At 32.4% G+C, this 19,904-nt stretch overlaps 1 protein-coding gene across 1 annotated transcript; it reads right to left on the minus strand.

The window, feature by feature from the left end:
• Window positions 1–5,168: 5,168 nt before the first annotated feature.
• LOC112009295 (ETHYLENE INSENSITIVE 3-like 1 protein) lies at window positions 5,169–9,174 on the minus strand. The gene is made up of 2 exons (XM_024041629.2): window positions 9,014–9,174; window positions 5,169–7,676 (listed from the first exon to the last, which is right to left on the minus strand). The coding sequence occupies exon 2, from the start codon at window positions 7,528–7,530 to the stop codon at window positions 5,692–5,694; it is 1,839 nt and encodes a 612-aa protein (XP_023897397.1). The 5' UTR covers window positions 7,531–7,676; window positions 9,014–9,174; the 3' UTR covers window positions 5,169–5,691.
• Between the last annotated feature and the right edge of the window lie 10,730 nt (window positions 9,175–19,904).

Genomic DNA, 19,904 nt, shown 5'->3' on the forward strand with positions numbered 1-19,904 from the left:
ATTATTTAAGAAGTTAGATAGTTAGATTTTATTTATTTATTTATTTATTTTTTGTATGTTAGAACTCATAATTTATAGGTTTCTTTGTAGGTTTTTTACTGCTCTTTTTTGTGGTATGAGCCATAATGATAAAAATACAAATCGATGATGATTTTAAAGTATTTTATATTTTTTTAAAGGATACTAAAGCCCAACTAAAGACAATTAAATTTTGATAATTGGATGTGTTTTTAGCCAATTTCTCTTTGTTTAATCACGTTCTCTTTACGTTGATACTTACAAATGATTTCTTTAATTTCATTGAGATAATGAATTGGGTATTTGCGATTGAGATCTCCATATTTAGTTGTGAGAATAGAGCGGTTAAGGAAGTGTTTGAGAGATTGCTAAAATTTATGCAATTTTTTAAAATATAAAAGTATTTTATGCTTTAAATTCTTATTTAACAATTTCAATATCATTTAATCAGTATAAAAAATAAAATCTACTTTTAATAGTAAATATTATAATATAATGTTATAAAATTTTTTAAAAATAAAATATGAATTAAGAAAATCAAGTTAGAAAGTATTTAACAATATTGTGAGCAAACATAAATATTATACAACAAGATAAGTATTATATGTAGTGTGGGGTCGTAAAGCCCATTGATATGTATCCATCTTCTATACTGGGCTTGAAGCCCATGCCAAGACCCATAATCGTATATGAAGAGGACAATGATGATCATGGCAACCCAGGAAACCGTGTCGATGACAATTCTGCCCTCGGCTAACCATGGCAGAGGTGGAGCTAAAGTAACTCACCGACAAAAACGATCCTCCATAGTACTCTAGGGAAAAAGATAAGTACAGCAAATAAGCACACTTGAGCATGGCGGTAGAGCAATTCCAGTAAAAGCTGCTGCTTCCACATTAAATGCTCCACAACTAATACTTTGGCCGCATTAAATGTGAAAGTGATATTTGAGCAGTGACTTTTCAAACTTACAGCTACTACCTAAGAGTTTTGGGAGGAGATTGATGTGACAAAGATCAGCAGCAGCAGATTTGACATGCATGTGTATGGTGGAGATGAAAGGAGAATGCAATATATAAGGAGGAAGGAGCTTTGAGAAATGGAGGGGGATTCTTACCAAAAAAAACATTGTAGCAACTTGAGCTAACTTTGTAACCATTGTCACCGTGACTCAAGAAATAACAAGTGGAAGTTCCTCAGACTAGTGCCGAGGATTGAATCGCCTACCTAAATCCACATTCATTTTACTTATCTTTTCTTTAAATCATAATCAGTCGCTGTTACATTCATCAAAGCCCAATTCTTCTACCCATTCTCTATAAATTTATTGTATTGGGCTTGTTGGGCTTGAGCTGACCTATTCCTTAGGGAAAATGCCCAAATCTAGCACCTACATGTAGGTTTTAATATACATAAAAATAGTTTCAAATAAAATTGTAAAGTAATCTATGCATTGCGTGAGATATCATCTAGTATTTATAAAAGAGTATGGCATTTCGAATTCAAAGGCCCCTAGGAATAGGATAATATTGCATATGACAGCATATTTATACTTGATCTTGGTGATAGATGAAAATGAAATATTCCTCAAGCTCTTTCAATGGAAAAGATTTTTCAATGTGGTATGACGCGTGGTATGACGCGTGTGATAGGGTAAAAGTAAAAGTGATGAACCAAAAATGTTGTTGATAAAAAAAAAGAAAAAAGAAAAGAAAAAAGAGAACAAACAAGAACAAAAAATGTTGGTGGTGTCCGCTGCTCAATCAACCACTTTTATTGTGGAAAAGAGTTGTGTCTATATCTAGGGACCGAGGCACAATTGGAACTTGGGGGGCAATTCCCCTCCCAAATTTTTTTTTTAAAATATATTAGTGTATATATATATATTGTACTAATTTTAGCAATTTTGTTCTATAAAATTATATTCTTTAATAATATTATTGATTCTTTTGCTATCTAATATCATTGATTCTTTTAAATGTAATGTTATAACTAACAACTTTTCTACAACATTTTTACAAATTGCTGATGTAGTGATATCTTATTGGTTTGAATTTGGACACACCATTTACATCACTTTTTAATTTACTAATAATTACTGATCACATTAATAATTTGTACAAAAAAAGTTTATAATTCTAGCATTTTCTTCATTTTAATAGGCCATAAAAAAATTATATATCTAAAATCTAAAACAAAATATACAAGCCAAAAATATATATATCTCAATCAATAAATTTGACCCAAAACAAACGGATTGACCCTTTACAAATTTTAAAATAAAATAATTTCGTCCTAAACTAGTAGCAACGCACACATGAAAAATACCCAAATAAAATAAAATAAAATTATATAGCAGTTAAGTAGCAAAGTTAGAGTTATTGCACGCAATCAGCATCAAAGTTGCACCCTAAACTCTGAGTCGGTACTCCATGCTTGTCTTATTGAGCCTTTGAACACAACTTTTGTATCACAATTATTGCCACTAACCTTTACATGTGCCACTGATATGACCAGAGTCTTACCTATAGTCACATTGTGATTCTAGAAGAACCGACTGCAAAACTGTGTTAAAGAGGAATGAGCGACCGGAGTCCACACTGATCATTAGCCATTAGGTCCATTACTTTCAAAGCTATGCCGAACTTCAACCAAACTGATCTTTTTGCCACTTTACCAAATTGTCGTTTCTTTTATAAGATATTCCTCATAATTTGTCGTATTCCTCCCATTCCAAACGTGGGAACCACTTTGAAATTCAAGTAACCAATCAGAATGGCCTCAAACATCAATAATTGCTGCAATCCACAAAACCTTTAAAAAGTTAAGGATTCCTAATCTTTGATCAGAGCTAGTTTGACACTTTTTTTGCCTTCATTCGGATTGGTACACGGGCTGCCCAATACAGATCTTAAAAAAGAAAAAACTAAAAGATATAGATAATCATAATATATATAAGTCGGTTTCATATTTTTGGAAGTTTTTATGGGAGAGTTTCATACATATATACACTTAAAAATAATGTTAGAGATACAAAATTTTTTACAAACTACTGATATAGTGAATGATTATTGATAAATAAAAAAGTAATATTAATAGTGACTTAAATGAAAACCAATAAAAGGTTAGCTAGCCACATCAATATTTTAAAAAAATGTTATAAAATAGTTTATGATTGTATTATTACTGATATACTTAAATTATGTTAAAGTAGAATTTTTATCTTGTATTAAAAAAAATTAAAGTTTTAAAGATGTAGTTAGTAGTAGTAGAAAATAAAATAAACTAAAGAATATATTGAACAAACGTGGCACCAAATAACTACAGTTTAGCTAGAGAGAGGTTTTGAAAATGCTTTTTTTTTTTAATCTTTTAAACTTGGAAATATATGATTAATATGCTGACTATCCATAATTGACTCAAAAAACTTATGACTAAAGCATGATTGTTATTGTTCTAAAAAGTAGAAATGGGTCTAACTTAGTCAGTCCTTTACTTTAAAACTTCTAACCTGTATCTTTGGATTACTCTATAACCCCCACATAAGTGCTTTACTTATTAACCAAAAAAAAAAAAAAAACTCTAAAGCATCCCTAAAATATGGATTCAGATCCTCTAAATTTCTTAGATACTTTACCAAATAAATTTCTTTAAATTTTAACCATACTTTTATGATTTAAGTGTTTAAATTCTGCTATGTTAGCATTATACTAATAATATTCTTAATTGTTTTGTTTGCAATATTATTTTATTATTTCAAGAGTATTGTTAGCGGAATGCTGATATTTTAGAATCTAGACTTTAAAATCATAAAAGAGTTGTTAGAATTTAAAGAAATCTTCTAGTAGAGTATTCTAAAAAATTTAGAGGATCTGAATCTCTGAAATATATATCCATTATCCACCCACCAGACAAGGTCTAAATCAGTCTGTCCAAATGGTAGAGCTGCTCATTTCGAAGTGCCTTTTGCTTTTTCTTACTTAGAGTGGTCCATTTATCTACTATACAAAGTAGGGTTGTGCTATTTCTCAAAAAAAAAAATCTACTATACAAAGTAGGGCTGTGCTGTTTCTCAAAAAAAAAAAAAAAAATATATATATATATATATATAAAATTTCAGGATTTTTACTTCAAAAGTTATAAATTTTCTCGTAATTACAGAAATAGATTTAAATTTATGTCAATAGATCTTTTATTTTTATACAACAAAAGTAATGGGTCTGTGCCAATCCACATTCATATAGGGAAAAGTGACAAAAGCTCTAACTTCATATCCTTCAATTAAAATTGAAAATTTTATTTATTCCTGTAATGTAAAATCATTGAACCTATTTTGGTAATTTTAGGAAACAGTATACAAATTTTTATTATTTTAGGATGTTACTCTACCCTATAACCCAAGACTGAATGGGTGCTGTTTTCACCACCATCACCACCAGTTGAGGCGGCTTGTGAAGAAAATTCAAAATTCTAATCTCGAATAGCCTTGAATGGCGGTCAGGTCAGGGGTGTCTATATCACCTTCTCTCTATCACATAATTTACATTTGGATGGCCATTAAAAAGGGGACAATTCAGTACTTGGACCTTTCAGCCTCAGGAACGTGACACATTGATATGGGGTACTAAATTCAACATTTTCTTTGAACCCTGTCCAGTAGCCAGCCACGTGTAGGAGTACACATCGATTTCTACAATAATTTCACAATCAAGCACGACATATTGTTATTATCTTTCACCTAAATCCACAAGTTATTATCTTTCACCCAAGTCCACAAGTGGAGAAGGAATTAGGTGAAACCGGCGTATAAGCCCATTGTTTCACTAACATGTATAAACCCATTGTTTCACTGAGATGTGAGACCGTCTCACCCAGAATTTTCTCCCACACTACTTCATTGTTTGTCATTGAGAACTTGTAACCCTCGCTGTTTGTAAAAAAATTATCTACGTTACTGCATACAACTGTTGACAATGTTTCTAGCGAAAGCATTTATCGTTCAAATCCACCCCAATTGTTCTATACACGTATCAAAAAGTGACTAATTGTTTTCTCAAACATCAATTTCTTGTTTTCTACTACCCTTTCTATGTTGATATTTCAAAAGCTGGCTGCTCATGATGAGCAAGTTTATGCAAGCAGACACTGAATTAGAATAAAAGGCATTTCTTCTTCAGATATATAGGGAACAAGACATAACAGTCCATCACCATACATGTGCAGTATGCCCAACACAGGCAAAATGCAGGTTAAGAAATGTAACGACTAACAGCATTTATATAGATGTATGTGTGTATATATATTATCTAACATGAACATCTCAGTTATGCAACGAGAAGATGCTTATGCTTCTAAGCTATTTCACAGCAGCACTGAATATTGGCTTGGTCGGTTGGTCCTTCCCTGTTCTTTATTGGCCTTCTTCAATCCTGCACTGAAAGATGCCCTAGACTAGCAGAATTAACCCAAGTTCATGTGGACTTAAAACATCTAATAAAACAAGCTTATATATATATATATATATTAAGCAACTAGATTTAGAGAGGAAGAAGCTTCATCCATCCAAGACGGAACTTTGTACAGCTGACTTTCCGCACTTCAACATACAGCTTTCCCCTTATATGAGTGCCGCCAACCAAAGAAAGCCGGAAGATAAAAGTTATGCCGTTTTCTTCAGAGGTACCACAGGGAGACATCTTGCTTTGGCAATGAGTCTACCGTATAGTCAATGGGTGCAAGGTTAAATGGAGAGCTGAATCTGAATTCAGTGAGATTATCATTGGGATTGCTATCAAATGGAGGATCAAATGGCTTGCACTGACCAAACTGAACTTCTGTTGTTGGAAACACACCGTGTTGCATAGGCATGCTCGTATCTTCACACACGTTGCCTCCCATAACAACCCCCTGGCTATAATAGCCATCATCCATCTGAAGTTGAAACTTTTGCTGCTGCTGCTGCTGCTGAAGATTGGTATCATTGACGTTCCCAGGACACAAGCTTTTGCCACGCTGAAGATTGGTATCATAGAATGACATTAGCTCAGATATCATTTTCTGCCCATCTTCAGGAAGTCCTAGTCTTGAAACATTAAGTGGACCCTGGTTCACTGGTGGAGTAGCTGGCTTAGGTTGAGTATAGGGTAGAGAGAAGGCTGCTGACTTGTCATCATTGATTTGAAAGTTTGACATTGCAAATGCTTGCGAAGGATTGTTTCGGTGTGGACAAATCATTTGGTGATTGTTTCTCGAATTCCTGTCAAGAAAACCAAGGCGGTAGTCATTATATGGGCATTGAGGGAACTCACAAGTATACATCTTTTGATCCATCAATGAATGTTGCTCATCAGTCAGCTGCTTCCTCTTTGGAATGAAATCTGATGAGTTAATTTCAATGAGCTCTCCCTTAATTTGAGGATCCACTGGTGGGATAAGAAGCCTATCTCTTGGTCCAGCAGTGCCTATCTTCAAGAGACTGACATCGTGGGGCTTGCAATCTTCTACATCAACATTCAGTTCATCACCCACTCCTTCAACATCATAATCACTAGAATCACAGATGGCCAAACACCCGCTCCCAGCAGCTGACAAAGGTGGACATTTATCAGGGTACAACATCTGAGCCAGCACCTCCTCCTGATTTATAATGGCCAGCCAAGTGGCACTCTCCTTGGCAGTCATCTTGTCCTGCAAGCATTTTGACTGGCGAACAAGCTTGCGGATCTTGGCAATGTCAGGGGACATGTGCTTGATAACAGCTGTGAGAACACTCACCTTCCAAGCCTTCTTAAGATCATGAGGCTTCTTGTATGGAGGAGGCCCCTGATCCTTAGGCAAACCCAATTGTGGCCACCAGTCCTCATTCCCAGTTGGCCACCATGGTGGGGCAACACCCTTCTCCAAGGGGAAACGCCTCTGAGGCGGATCGCAGTGCTGCATCAGTGCTGACAAAAGTGATCCAAGAGTTGTGTCCTGGAGCTCCTGCAAGGTGTGAGGGGTGGATGCCATTGCACTGCAGTCTTCATTCTTCACAGGGATTGAATGATCTGCCTGATACTTGGCAATTGCAGCGGGACCATTTCGATCAAACCTTACTTTTTCCTTCCACCATGCCCTCAGATTGTCAGAGGCTCCACTCACCGGCTTGCCCTTTTCAGGAATAATCCCATAAACAAATCCTTGAGCTTTACAAACTTCCATCATTTTCAGCATATACTTCAGGATAGCATCTTGCGACCGAGACATCTTCTTCCTTCGGGCTTGCTCCTGGGATTGGCGCTGCTTTGCACTGTCAGCCCCTTCCTTTCCCTTATTCTGTTCTTTGAGTCGTCTCAATAGCATTCGATCTCTCCACATCCTCCTCTCAAGCTCATCAACATCCATCTCTTCATCACTATAATCATCCTCTGCTCCTGTCCCTTGTTCATGCTCAGGAACTCCCTCTCCTTCCCCAAGAGAACCTGAAAGAAATTCAAGATTGGGACAAAAACCCATTTCTTCAAAGATCCCCATTCAGCTCTTTGCACCAAGATCAACCACTCTGAATCTCCAATCAATATATGAACTTTGCACGCAAAATTTCACTTGAAATTATCAGGCTTTCCAGAATTGAACCCGGTAAACTTCGTTGAAATCTGATCAAAATCTTTGTAAAATGCCTAAATCAAATAACAAACCAGAGTCAGTGTGAAACATGATACCATCTAGTACACATCAGGAGCACTTAATTGGCAACAACTGTGTTAATTGTAAATAAATAAAGCACAAAATCTCATACTATCCGCAAGTACAAAAACTAAAGTATAGCGAAAATACGAATCTATTCAAATGATCAAAATACAAACTTAAATAGCATGAAAACGAATAGCAGGAGAGTAACCAATAAGCACCAACACAAACACACCAAGGCTCTTTTTCTGGGTCGGTTGGGTGTGAAAAAGAGGCTCATTACTAATAGGACAAGGTTTTCCTCCGTTTATAGGAACCTCCTCGACCTATTACGTGCCGATTAGATGACAATCCACGTGTATTTTAATTGCATGTCTCATTAAGTGATTTAAACATGTAATTAAGAAAACAAGTGGATGATCATTTAATTACCGCACCGCAGAGCTGGTTTAAAGGAAATTTTTGTACTAATTTACGGGATTCCTCGATTATATAGAAACAAAATTAAGCTACAAACTAAGCAAAAGATTGGTCATATCCTGATAAATGATAATGTAACTTCCATAAAAACCATTACAATCAAATCCCCTAAAAGCTACTATGGAAGCCAAAGTCAAAAACAAATAAATAAATAAATAAACTAACAGCCCTCAGATCTTGTCGGTTCCCAAAGCAAATATAAGACTAAGATTTCAGATTTCACCGTCTAAACTACGCCACATACCACATACCCTCTTTTTTGGCTTTTAAATAAAACTTACAGCCAATTTTCTCATACCCCAAGCAAAAAAAATGCAGCTTTTCCTTTTTATTATGATTTCTTAACACACGATACTCATTTAAAAATAACAAAAATTGATATCATAGTCAACAAAAATCTGAACAATACATAGATGGCTCCAAAAATTATGGGTTTTGAGCACACGAAAGATTCATATATCACTAGCCGCCTCTTCTCTTTTTTCTTTTCTATAGATCCAGTTCAAAAAAATAACACACAAAAAAAAAATCTGAAAATAAATAGTAATTAAAAAAACAGAAACATGAAACTGAAATATAAACAGTAACCCACCACCTGAAACGACAACCTTTTCTTTTTTTTTTTTTTGAAACGACAACCTACGTCCGAGGAATTTGGTACAAGAGTGTGAGAACGAAAGACAATTATCAAATTCAGATACACAAAAAACACAAACTGAAAAAACAAGGTACTTTTTACTATTTTCTGTGTTCACATACAGTGTAAACTAAAAAAGTTGGACACAGATATATATATACAGTAAATTGTTAGCAGCAGAAATGAGAAAGAGTTTGAAGTAAATGTCACCTGTAATGGTACTGTGAAGCTGAGGCCAAACTGAAGCTCTGTCACAAGGACAGAAGAGAGAGAGAGAGAGAGAGTTTTGGTTTGGTTTGGTTTGGTTTTTCTTTTGCCCAAAATGAAGAGAGAGAAAGGGTGGTGGGTCTGAAATGAGAGAGAGAGAGTGTAGCAACAGTGATTAACTTTGTAGTGAGAGTCACATTAAATTTAACCATGGTCAGGTTACGTTTTAACCGCGGTGAAGCCGTGGGCTAGCGTTGCTTTGCTTTGCGTTGCGACGTTTCATGTTGGGATTTATTTTTATTTATTTATTTTATAGTGTAATTTACTGTTTTGGGATTCTCATTTTTTTTTTTTTTTTTTTGGGTTCTTTTTTTAAGGTCACACGTTCATACCCACCACTTGCATATTTGTCTACGAATAATAATTCTCAAAAAAAAAAAAAACACAATAAATTACATAACTTTTAATTTTAGCACTATTCCTTATCAATATATGATCAGTTTACACCGCTTATATATAAATTACCGTTAATACTTCTGAAAATTGATATGTATAATATTAATATTTGTGAAAACTAATCTAATAATCGATTGAAAATGTGTACTAACTATGACAAAGTGTGTGAAAGATATCTCTCTTGTAATTGCTGTTAAGAGTTAAGATCCCCACACGTGGCATGAAGTGCTTGGTCACCATCTCATTTTGTATAACAAGCACGTTTAATAAATTTGGCTGAAGCAAAAGAAAGACAAAAGGTTTTGTGTTCCATTTGGTAGACAAAGTTTCAATGCCATTAACTTTTATGTCACTTTTTGTATTTAATATTGATAGATAATAACTAAACATATAATCGCTTTGAATTTGTACTTCCTATTTTATAAGGTGAGGACTTTAATGACTTACACCTCTTATTTGGAATTTGTATATAGATGGAAAACCAGACACAATTTCGACCAATAATAATAATAATAATAATAATAATAAATGGATACACAACCACTTTGGATTTGTATAACAATATATCATTGAAATACTAAAAAAAGTGTATATGTATATGTACATGTATGTATGTATAAAGTTTTTCTATGAGAGAAAATTTATATCACAACTCATACTTTAGGCAAATTGGTACCTCCTCTAGCATTAGTATTTGGGGGTTCAAGGGGAGAACGAGTTCAATCTACTGGAATAACATATTTAAATATTCGAATTTCTAATCAACTAGAAAAAGAAATTTAGTATTTTTTTTCATTAAATTTTTTGAACACTCGACAAGTTCTAAGTTTACGTGTATATATATATATATAGTTATGATAGGATTTAAATTTATATTTTTGGCTCCATGATAATTGTTCTTACCATTAGGCTAAGACATCAATTAATTTCATATAAGGGGATTCAAACTCAAATCACTTATTCAACGATAAGAAACTTTATTAGTTGAACTATTTGGAACCCACCATTAAACTAAAAGTTTTATTCTAGTCTAATTACAAAAATGATCTATTTATTTTAGTTATTATCTCATGAAAAACAAACTACATAATATCACCTTTTATTTATAAATAATTTTTTGTGTGAAAAAAATGTAATTAAAAAGATTTCTGAACAAGCCAAAAGGATTACAGTTTTGTTGTATAATATTTTGAACCCCAATGTAATTAATAAAATTTTAGGTAAATTTCATTAATATACCTTGAGATTTAGGCTAATGCCAACTAGGTCCAAGATTTTTCAAAAATTGCCCATTTGGTCTTTAAAGCCAACTTAGTCCCTAAAAATTGTTAGGATAGTTAGTAATTTTCTCAACTGTCTTAGGGAACAAAGTTGGCTTTAAGGAATTCTTTATTAAAAAAAAAAAAAATTGGCTTTAGAGACCAAATTGGTTAGTTTTAAAAATTCTTAAACTTGGTTGACATTGGCCCAAACATCAAGATATATGAATGAAATTTGCTTATAATTATTTTTTATAAATACGATAAAATTTTAACTTCTGTCATTCGCTCCATAAATATTATTCTTTGTCATTAGGTCAAAATGCTAATTAATTTTTGAAATAAGCGGAATTCAAATCTCTAATATTATATTTTACAGTAAGAATCATTACTGGTTGAGCTAACTAATACTCGTTAGAAAATAACGTATACCAAATCTACACTTACAGGAATGACAGCCATTAATCAAGAAAGTTGCACTTGATTATCATGGATTTGTGTACAAGAATTGGTGAGATGAAAGCAATTAATTAATTAAGAGAGCAATTGAGGAAAGGAGGACCTGAAAGGGTGCATCGTTTCGTGGAAGGAGTTCAATTACTAATTTAGTTTATTTGTTTGTTACGGGAATTGGAGTTTTCCTAAAATGCCCTTTCTAATAACTATTCAATTCCCAAGTTTCTATCCAAGATATTGTTTGGTTGTTTCTGAGATTATGAAATTAATTAATTAATTGATTTTAAAGTTGTGTTGTGAGAAGTACCAGATGGGAGTTGCATTTATTGTCCTAATCACGGGATAGTTGGAGCCCCCGTGACTCTTTTCTCAGCACACAGAAAGGAGCCTTAAAAAGTATTCTCAGATTTTTTTTTTTTTTGTTTTTTTGTTTTTTTTTTTTGTTTTTGGTAGGTTTATTTTTTGAGACTTCAATAAAAAATAAAAAACTTTTTGAGAAACTTTTTTTTTTTTTTTTTTTTGAGAATCTTTTGAGAAACTTTTAAGTGAGGTGAATGCCGCAATAGAAATATCAGACAAACGAATTTTCAACTCTTACAACTAAGCACTTTGTAAGAGCCTTATGGACAGTACTTGTAATAGTGCTCTTTTGCAATAATAAATAAATTTCTCTTTCTACCAAAAAATAAAAAGAAATATTGGATAAATGATAAACTTCCTTTTTTGGAAAATTAAAAAAAAATTATTTTGATAATTATTACTTAAATTGACATTATTTTGAAATTGTAATTGATAATTTCAAAAAAATAAAATAAAATAAAATAGTGTTTTGAAAACATGAGTATAAGTGTTGAAAAAACATGATTTCACCTATAATTCAATCGAGTAAGTTTAAGTGATGAAATCATATTTGTTGAAATCTCAATCTGGATCCTCAATTTCACAATCTCACTTACTCAAAACAATCCAAATCTTTTAAGGATGTTTGTGATCAGATTGTACGATTTTGACAATCTCAAACAATCCTAGTTTCTTGTAATCTTCTTTAACTTGACAGAAGTCTCAGTTGGATTTAAATGAAAATAACATTTCAATAAATCAAGTTTTGTTATTCTAATGTAGAGAGATAAAGTGTCAGTTGGATCCAAATAAAAAATAACGTCCCAATAGAGTGTCACGTTTTGAGGTTTTTGACCTCTTTAAATAATATTTACAAATGGATAAAGTGATGTATGGTAATTACATAAAATGGATGTATATTTTTGTTTTTTATGAATGAATGTATAATTTATGTGATTATTTAACATACTAATGTGTGTTTTGATTTTTTCTCAAATAATGTAGAATATTACGATTCACGATCCGATCCACCTCCCATGATCCTATTTAAGATCCCGATTTTGACAACCTTGGATGAAATTATGTTCATAAAATATAGTTATAAAGATATATCCCCAAATTACTTCAAAAATATAGTTTCAATCTAATAATTAATATGAAAATGTTGCCTTTTTTATTCACATTCCATTAGTTAACATAACTCACAATTATGCTTGATTTTTTGACCGTGTAATAGATTCATTGACATGTAACATAATAACAACAAGGATAATTCTTGTTCAAGATTAGTTCAAATCTTAAGCTTAACTTCCCAATATCTTGAGTGCATGTGATATGGAAATGATCTGTTATTGTAAGTTGATGATGCAGTTGATCAAGGGTTAGACTTGATCTGAGAACATCTACAAGAAATATTGGCTTGTCAGATTGCTATTGGTGAAGATCATTCCATACTTAACTCGGTAACAAATTAGAGGGAAAAATGTCTCAAAAAACTGAGAAAATGTTTGTACCTTTTTTTGGGTTGATAATACTGCCGCTATCTTGAGATTCCATGGATTTCATTTCACCCATTCTCATTCCTTTAGTTATTGAGTTATCCCCCAATAGAGATTCTAGGGCATAAAACTTGGAAGTGATAAAAATATGTGTAGGCCTTCACTTTCAGGAGAATTTGACTTTAGTTTTGATTTTCTCTAAAAAAGGGTTTTAATTAAATTATGTATTTTTTACAAATTCTCTAAATGACTTTTTATTTACTAATACTTATTAATTATATATATATACACACACATACACACCATATTGTTTTTTTTTTTTTTTTTAAATTTAAAATTTATTTATTATTACTCATTAATTAAAAAATTATCATATAAATATTTTTATCAATTTCTTAGATTAATGACACAACTTATCAGCTAGTGTTTCATACGATCCTAGCTCACATTATACTTAAATCCCTATGAATTCAACACGTTGATTACTCTATTTAGTAACTTTTTTTTATTTATTTTTTTGAGAAGATATTTAGTAACTTGTAAGTACATGTTTACCCAAAAAAAAAAACTTGTAAGTACATCATAGAGAGCGTTTGGTTCACTGTAATGTATCGATGATGTGATATACATTGTGATGATGTAACATTAAGGTTTTTAGTTTATTTTATTTTTTATAACATTACCATAATTTAAAACCAGAGCCGGCTGAATGTTAGAGCAAGAATTGCGATCGCTTAAGGCCCCAAGTAAAAAAAAAAGCCCCCAAATTTTAACCAATAGGGTTATTTATAATCAATAAATAAAATAATATTTTTTTACTAGATGAAAAACAAATAAAAAAGAGAAAAAAAATGTAGCGTTCACAATATTTTTCACAACACTTTTACCACCAATGTTAAATAGTAGGTTGTTATTGATGGCAAAAAAATAATTATAGTGATATTTTCAAATAGAAAACAAAAAGCAACTTAAAACCTAGGATATGTTGTAAAAAATATTGTGAATGTTGCACTTTTAAAAAAAAAAGAATAAATAATAAGAGTTGAGTTAGCAAACTTTTACTAGTTCTCATCTAAGTCTACCACTAACATCGTTTTTTTACTTACTACTATCAATCTGCCAAATCAACAAGTATGAAAATTTTTGTCAAACTTTTTCTGTCTATAAAATTTCTAAAAAAAAGAAAAAATTCTACATATTTTATATTAATTAGTAGTAATTTTGCATCTAATACAAGATAATCAATTTTCGCCTTAGGCCCCCAAACGCATCAAGCCGCCCCTGTTTAAAACTACAAAAAATATCACATCATCTTAATTTTATTATCTTTCTAAATAATGTAATGTTGTATTCTTATATTGAGATTACATTAATATAAGATTACAATAACGTGATATTATAGCTGTAGGGTTCAAATTCTTTACGTAAACCCAAAGACAATTAATTTGTAGAGTATGGGTTGAAGAACTAGAGTTGACAAGGGATTCACAACAAAAAATTATCACCCTTTTTTACTATTCATTGATCAGTTTTCATACATTCCATGGTTTGTTTCAAACCCTCTCCCTCTGTTATATAGCCACTCTCACCCTCATCTCTACCGTCCACGTGCTCCCCATCCACGAACTTGCTCAAGTACTTGTCACGTCAGGCAGCTTCTTTTCATCTTTGGGTGAGTGGCGGTAGGTTATGAAGCACTGTTCAGAGGTCTTCTCCACATAAATGCAGCTAGAAAAGCTGTTGCAATGCATTGAATACGGTGGCAGCAGCCTTTCCCTCAGATATTTCCTCATCCTTATCGTTCCTGAATATGTTTTGAGTTTATCTTGATCAGGTGGAGTCCTCGGATAATCAATCAGGCTTTTCCCCTACTTAGTTAGTCTCCGATATCATATTAAAGTAAAACATCTTCCTCGGACAGGTGATGTCCTCCTCGGACTGGAGATATCCTCTTCGGACAGTATGAATTCTCCACAGGAGGATTCCACTTCACTCTGGGCCCTGCACTTTCCGCATCTTTCTCTTCGGATGTGAAACAGTCCTCTCCTGGGTATTCGGCCCAATAACTTGGGCCTGACCCCCTTATCCCCCACAATAGCGTAATATAGCATCACGATGAACCAAACGCCACCTTAACAATTTGTCATATAAAATAATATTGATGGGTAATAAAGTGAGCATTTGGATCACGTCCACATTTGGATGTTTTGCATTTCAGCCTTTTTTTTTTGGACTAGCGTTCGATGCACTATTCATAAGACATAAATAATGTATTAAAGCATATGAATAGTGTTTTTTAGTGTAAATAGTAACCGAAAATTATTTTTTTATTGTTTTCAGTTTTCAGCAAAATAAGCGGTATTCAAAAGCACTAAAAGTGTGAAAATAATTGACCATTATAATTTAAAGTTATTAGTTGATACCTAATTAATTTCCTTACTTTGTGAAGGGAAGGGAATCCTTAGAATTTGGTTGCCCTTTACCGAAAATTGTTCTACGCACGTGGGGATTAGCAAATAGCAATAGGATCTTCCTTTTCATTGCTTTTGAGCCAAATTGACGCGTAACATAGTACATGGGCAAGCTTATGATAATGCACCAGCACCAAATGCCTAACTACTCTTTTTCTCTCTCTTTTTTTCTTTTCCTTTCTCTTTATCTCTACTTTATTATTATTATTATTATTATTTTATTTTTTTTAAACAGCTTCTATTAAATTGTAACTTTATTTCCAAACATTTGACTTTTTGTGACATAAGTGCTTATGCATCTTTCTCAAATTTGAAAGATATCCTTTAAAGAAAGACTAGGATTTTTTATTTTTTATTTTTTATATTTTTTTTATAAATATTTTAGTGGAATTCCCCTTTTTTTTAATCATCTAAAAAAAGAGAATTTCCAGAATATCTTCTCAAGGTAAAATTTTTACGGTTCAAAAGAAAAACTATATTTTTACATGATAAAATAAATAAATCGATGAAAATATTCTTTCTTTCCTTCTCTTGGTTTCGGATTTAACACTTCACTGGATTTTTTAATTAAATATAAAGGACCACCAAAAAGTTTTAAATCTTTTTTTATTTGGTACTTTGTAATGTAAATGGAGCTCATTTTCACTCTCCATTTCTCACCGATAGAAATCAATATGTATTGACTTTTGCAAATGTTTAATAAATGATCACATCATCTTCATGTCTATTAATAGAAAACTTTTAATCAAGTTTTCGGGAAGAAGCTTTACACACATATACACTTAGATTATGTTAGAATAGAAATTCTATCTTGTACAAAAAAAAAAAAAAAAAAAATTAGACTTTCGAACGAGATAGTAAATTATTATGCCTGCCTTAATGTAATTTTGTTGATTAATAATAGCCACGTAACATTATGTGAATAGGAAGTAAAGTGGAGAGAGTATTTTTCATATTTAAGATTTAAAAAAAAAAAATTTATCTTATATAGAATATCATGTTATTTGATATTTTAAATACGTGGCAATAAATATACATTTAAATTTAAAATAGTTAATTTGAACTATAATATAGACCAACATAACAAAATAGTCATATAATGTAAATCTATGCAAACCTTTTTTTTTTTTTTTTTTGAGAAGGTAAATCTATGCAAATGCCCTTTTTGCACAAATTATGTAGCGTTTTTTCCCCCTTTTCCAAACTAATTAGGGAAATACTCCTCTTTTGAAACTCGATTTGAGATAAATCGAGTTAGGCCATATAGTGACGTTTTTAAGGAGCCTATAGTGACGTTTTAAAGACCTATAGTGGCGTTTTGTAACTCGACCTCCACGAAGTCGAGTTATAGGTAAAAAATAAAAAATAAAAATTTCCTATAACTCGACTTCAGGGAGGTCGAGTTATAAAACCCCACTATAGGTCCTTAAAACGTCATTATAGGATCCTTAAAATGCCACTATAAGCTCCTTAAAACGCTATTATAGGGTTCTAGAATTTTTTATTTTTTTTTAACTCAATTTATCTCAAATCGAGTTACAAAAGAGGGGCATTTCCCTAATTAGTTTAGAAAATTGGGCAAAACGCTACAATTTTTGCTCAAAAAGGGCATTTGTCAATTTTTTCACTCAATATGTCGTCGTTTATTTTATTTTTGTTTATGCTTGTTTGAGATCTACTTAGTCTATTATTTATTGCTTGAACTACCATCACACACTGATGTTTTAAGATTTTTTTTTTTTTTTGAGGAAGAACGTATCTTATTTTATTAAGTAAAACCAGCTATGTCAGCCAATACAACAGGAAATAAAGGTGGTGGAACATTCTCCATCCACACTACAAAATCCAAAACACAAATAGCATGACGAGCTAACTTGTGAGTAACAATATTACCTTCTCTCTTTACATGAGAGTAGTGTAATTCAGTACAAAAATTAACCATATTTCTAATCTCATCCAACACTAAGCCCATTGTTGAAAAGAACTCTGTACCGTCACGCAAGGCCTTCACTAACACTAGTGAGTCGGTCTCAAGGATGGTGTGTTGAACTCCCAGGTCTGCCGTGAACTACAAAGCTGTTTCGACGGCCATTGCCTCGATTTGCAGAGGGCTAAATGCTTGGGAAAGTTGCTTAGACAGTGATCCCAGCACCATACCCTCACTGTTACGTATGACCACACCAAACCCTGCCCTGTTCTCCTTTGAGAATCTGGCACCGTCATAATTAATTTTTACCAACTCGTGATCTGGTGGTTTCCACTTTTGCATCGAGGAATGGGCTGTCCGAGGAGATGGAGGGTGCGGATTAACATCCAATGGGTTGATTAAGTGCAGACTGTAGCTGGGTTTATTTAGTCAAACCTGGTCTCGTTGTGTCCAGATTGACCATGCCATGACTGAAAAGAGCTCCACATGGTGCTGGTGATTGATCAGCCATGACAGCAGCTCTTTGAATGTGATAAAGCTGAGTGTATTACGGCAACTCCACATGTTCAAATCCTCCCATACTGCATCCAACTCACCACATGACCACAATGCATGGAGGGCAGATTCATTGGCCCATGAACACCGATCATAGAGGGGATTCGTTGGCTCAGGTTAAGTGGTAGTCTTAGCACTTGCACATGGAAGTGGATGAGAAGAGAGACTGCACGTGGAAGCATTTATTTTTCCTGCCACTTCGTGAGGGAATTTATGAATTTCCTCACGTTCCCCTCCATTGCTAGCTATGCTCGTATGCCCTGCCTCCTTAATACCCGTCGTATCAAACTTTCGTATTTCCTTGTCAATAACTAAGAATTGTGAAAGGAATAAATCATTGATGTTTTAAGATTGATACAACTTAATTATATTAATAATTCCTTCATCACAATTTTATTGTTTATGTACCATTCTATTGACTTATCTTCTTTGTCTCGTTCAATGGTGTATGACTCATTATATGATTTCATTATTTTAAAATTAGTTCCTCGACTGTGTAGTCATAAAAGATTGTTAGGATATGACATTCTTGCTTTGAAGTGGACTATCGTTAAGATTTATAGCACAAAGTTATTTTGGGGACATTTTTTTTTTCTCAATCTTGAGGAGTTTAGATGAATTAGTTAATTAGTTATATATATATATATATATATTTTTTTTTTTTAGTTCTTAGAGATACTAGGATATTATTTATCAGTTCTTTTAGGCAAGGTTTTTAGACTCGGACCATTCATTGAACTGTAAAAGGGAGAGGTTCAAGGTTTTTGAGGTCGAACCGGGCTCGAACCGTGATGACGTCATAATTAATTTAATAATTAATTAAAGCCTAAATATAGGTATTAAATTTATAAAACTAGCAAAATTGACTAATATATCTATATATGTGAGGGAAATTTAATGATTTTCAAGCATATATTTAATAATTAAATAATAAAGTTAATAAAATAAAATAATAACCATGAAAACATTAAAATTTATGATTAATTTTTGAAGTAAAGTTGAATATCTTTGAAGGATTATAATTATAATTTTTTTTTTTATTCCTTGTAAGAGATTGATGATTTAATTAAGTGGAATATAATTGTGTTAAGTTGTTTTTATAAATAAATAAAAAAAAATTAAAAAAATTTTGCTAAGGGGTTGGACCGCATGGTTCTTTCCACCGGTTCGTGCGGTCCAACCCTGGTTTTAAGGGTTCGCGGAATTAACTAAAAATACGGTTCTTTAGGCTTAAAAAACCGGTTTTCATATTGGTTCTCGGTTTTCACGGTCGGACCTCCCGGTCCGGTCCGGTCCGGTCCGGTTCTAAAAACTATGCTTTTAGGGATGGGTTGATGGTGTATTGAGATTTCAAATTTTGGGTGGTACATTTTAGCTTCTTCAAGTCAATTCCACAATGCAGTCGGATGCTAACTATAACCCTGAAATCTGATATAATCTCCTTATCTTGTACAAACCACCCCCAAAGAAAAAAAAATCATAAAAACTTCCATAAAGTTCATTCAATGTTGCCGATTTTTGTTGCATAAGAACATTCACATTAGTTCCTTTACAACTCTTTAAAAAAGTCATAATTGATAATTGAGATTAATGTACATAAAATGTTTCAAAATAACTCGTACCTTTGGTTATTTATCTATACTACTATTTAAGAGACTTTTCCTGTTTGGATTGGGTTTTTTTTTGGGTCCAAAATACCCTTATTTCCCTAAGTATAAGTAGAGACAGAACTAAAGAACAACAAAGTAAAAATACATCTTTAATTCTCACTATAACATTGCCTACAAAATAGGATTACTCTTCCACTAACCCACTTATTCAGAAACAAACTTCACATTTAAACTTTTCTCTTTCTTTATTTTTTTAATTGGCCAAAAATATATATATTTTTTAAACCCAAGTAATTTTTATTTATTTTTTATTTCTAATTTT

This window comes from Quercus suber, unplaced genomic scaffold (genome assembly GCF_002906115.3).
Source record: "Quercus suber isolate HL8 unplaced genomic scaffold, Cork oak 2.0 scaffold_87, whole genome shotgun sequence".
Lineage (NCBI taxonomy): Eukaryota > Viridiplantae > Streptophyta > Magnoliopsida > Fagales > Fagaceae > Quercus > Quercus suber.

Excerpts from the sequence above, each read along its gene's own strand:
- LOC112009295 (XM_024041629.2), bottom strand. The coding sequence starts at position 7,530 with ATGGGGATCTTTGAAGAAATGGGTTTTTGTCCCAATCTTGAATTTCTT.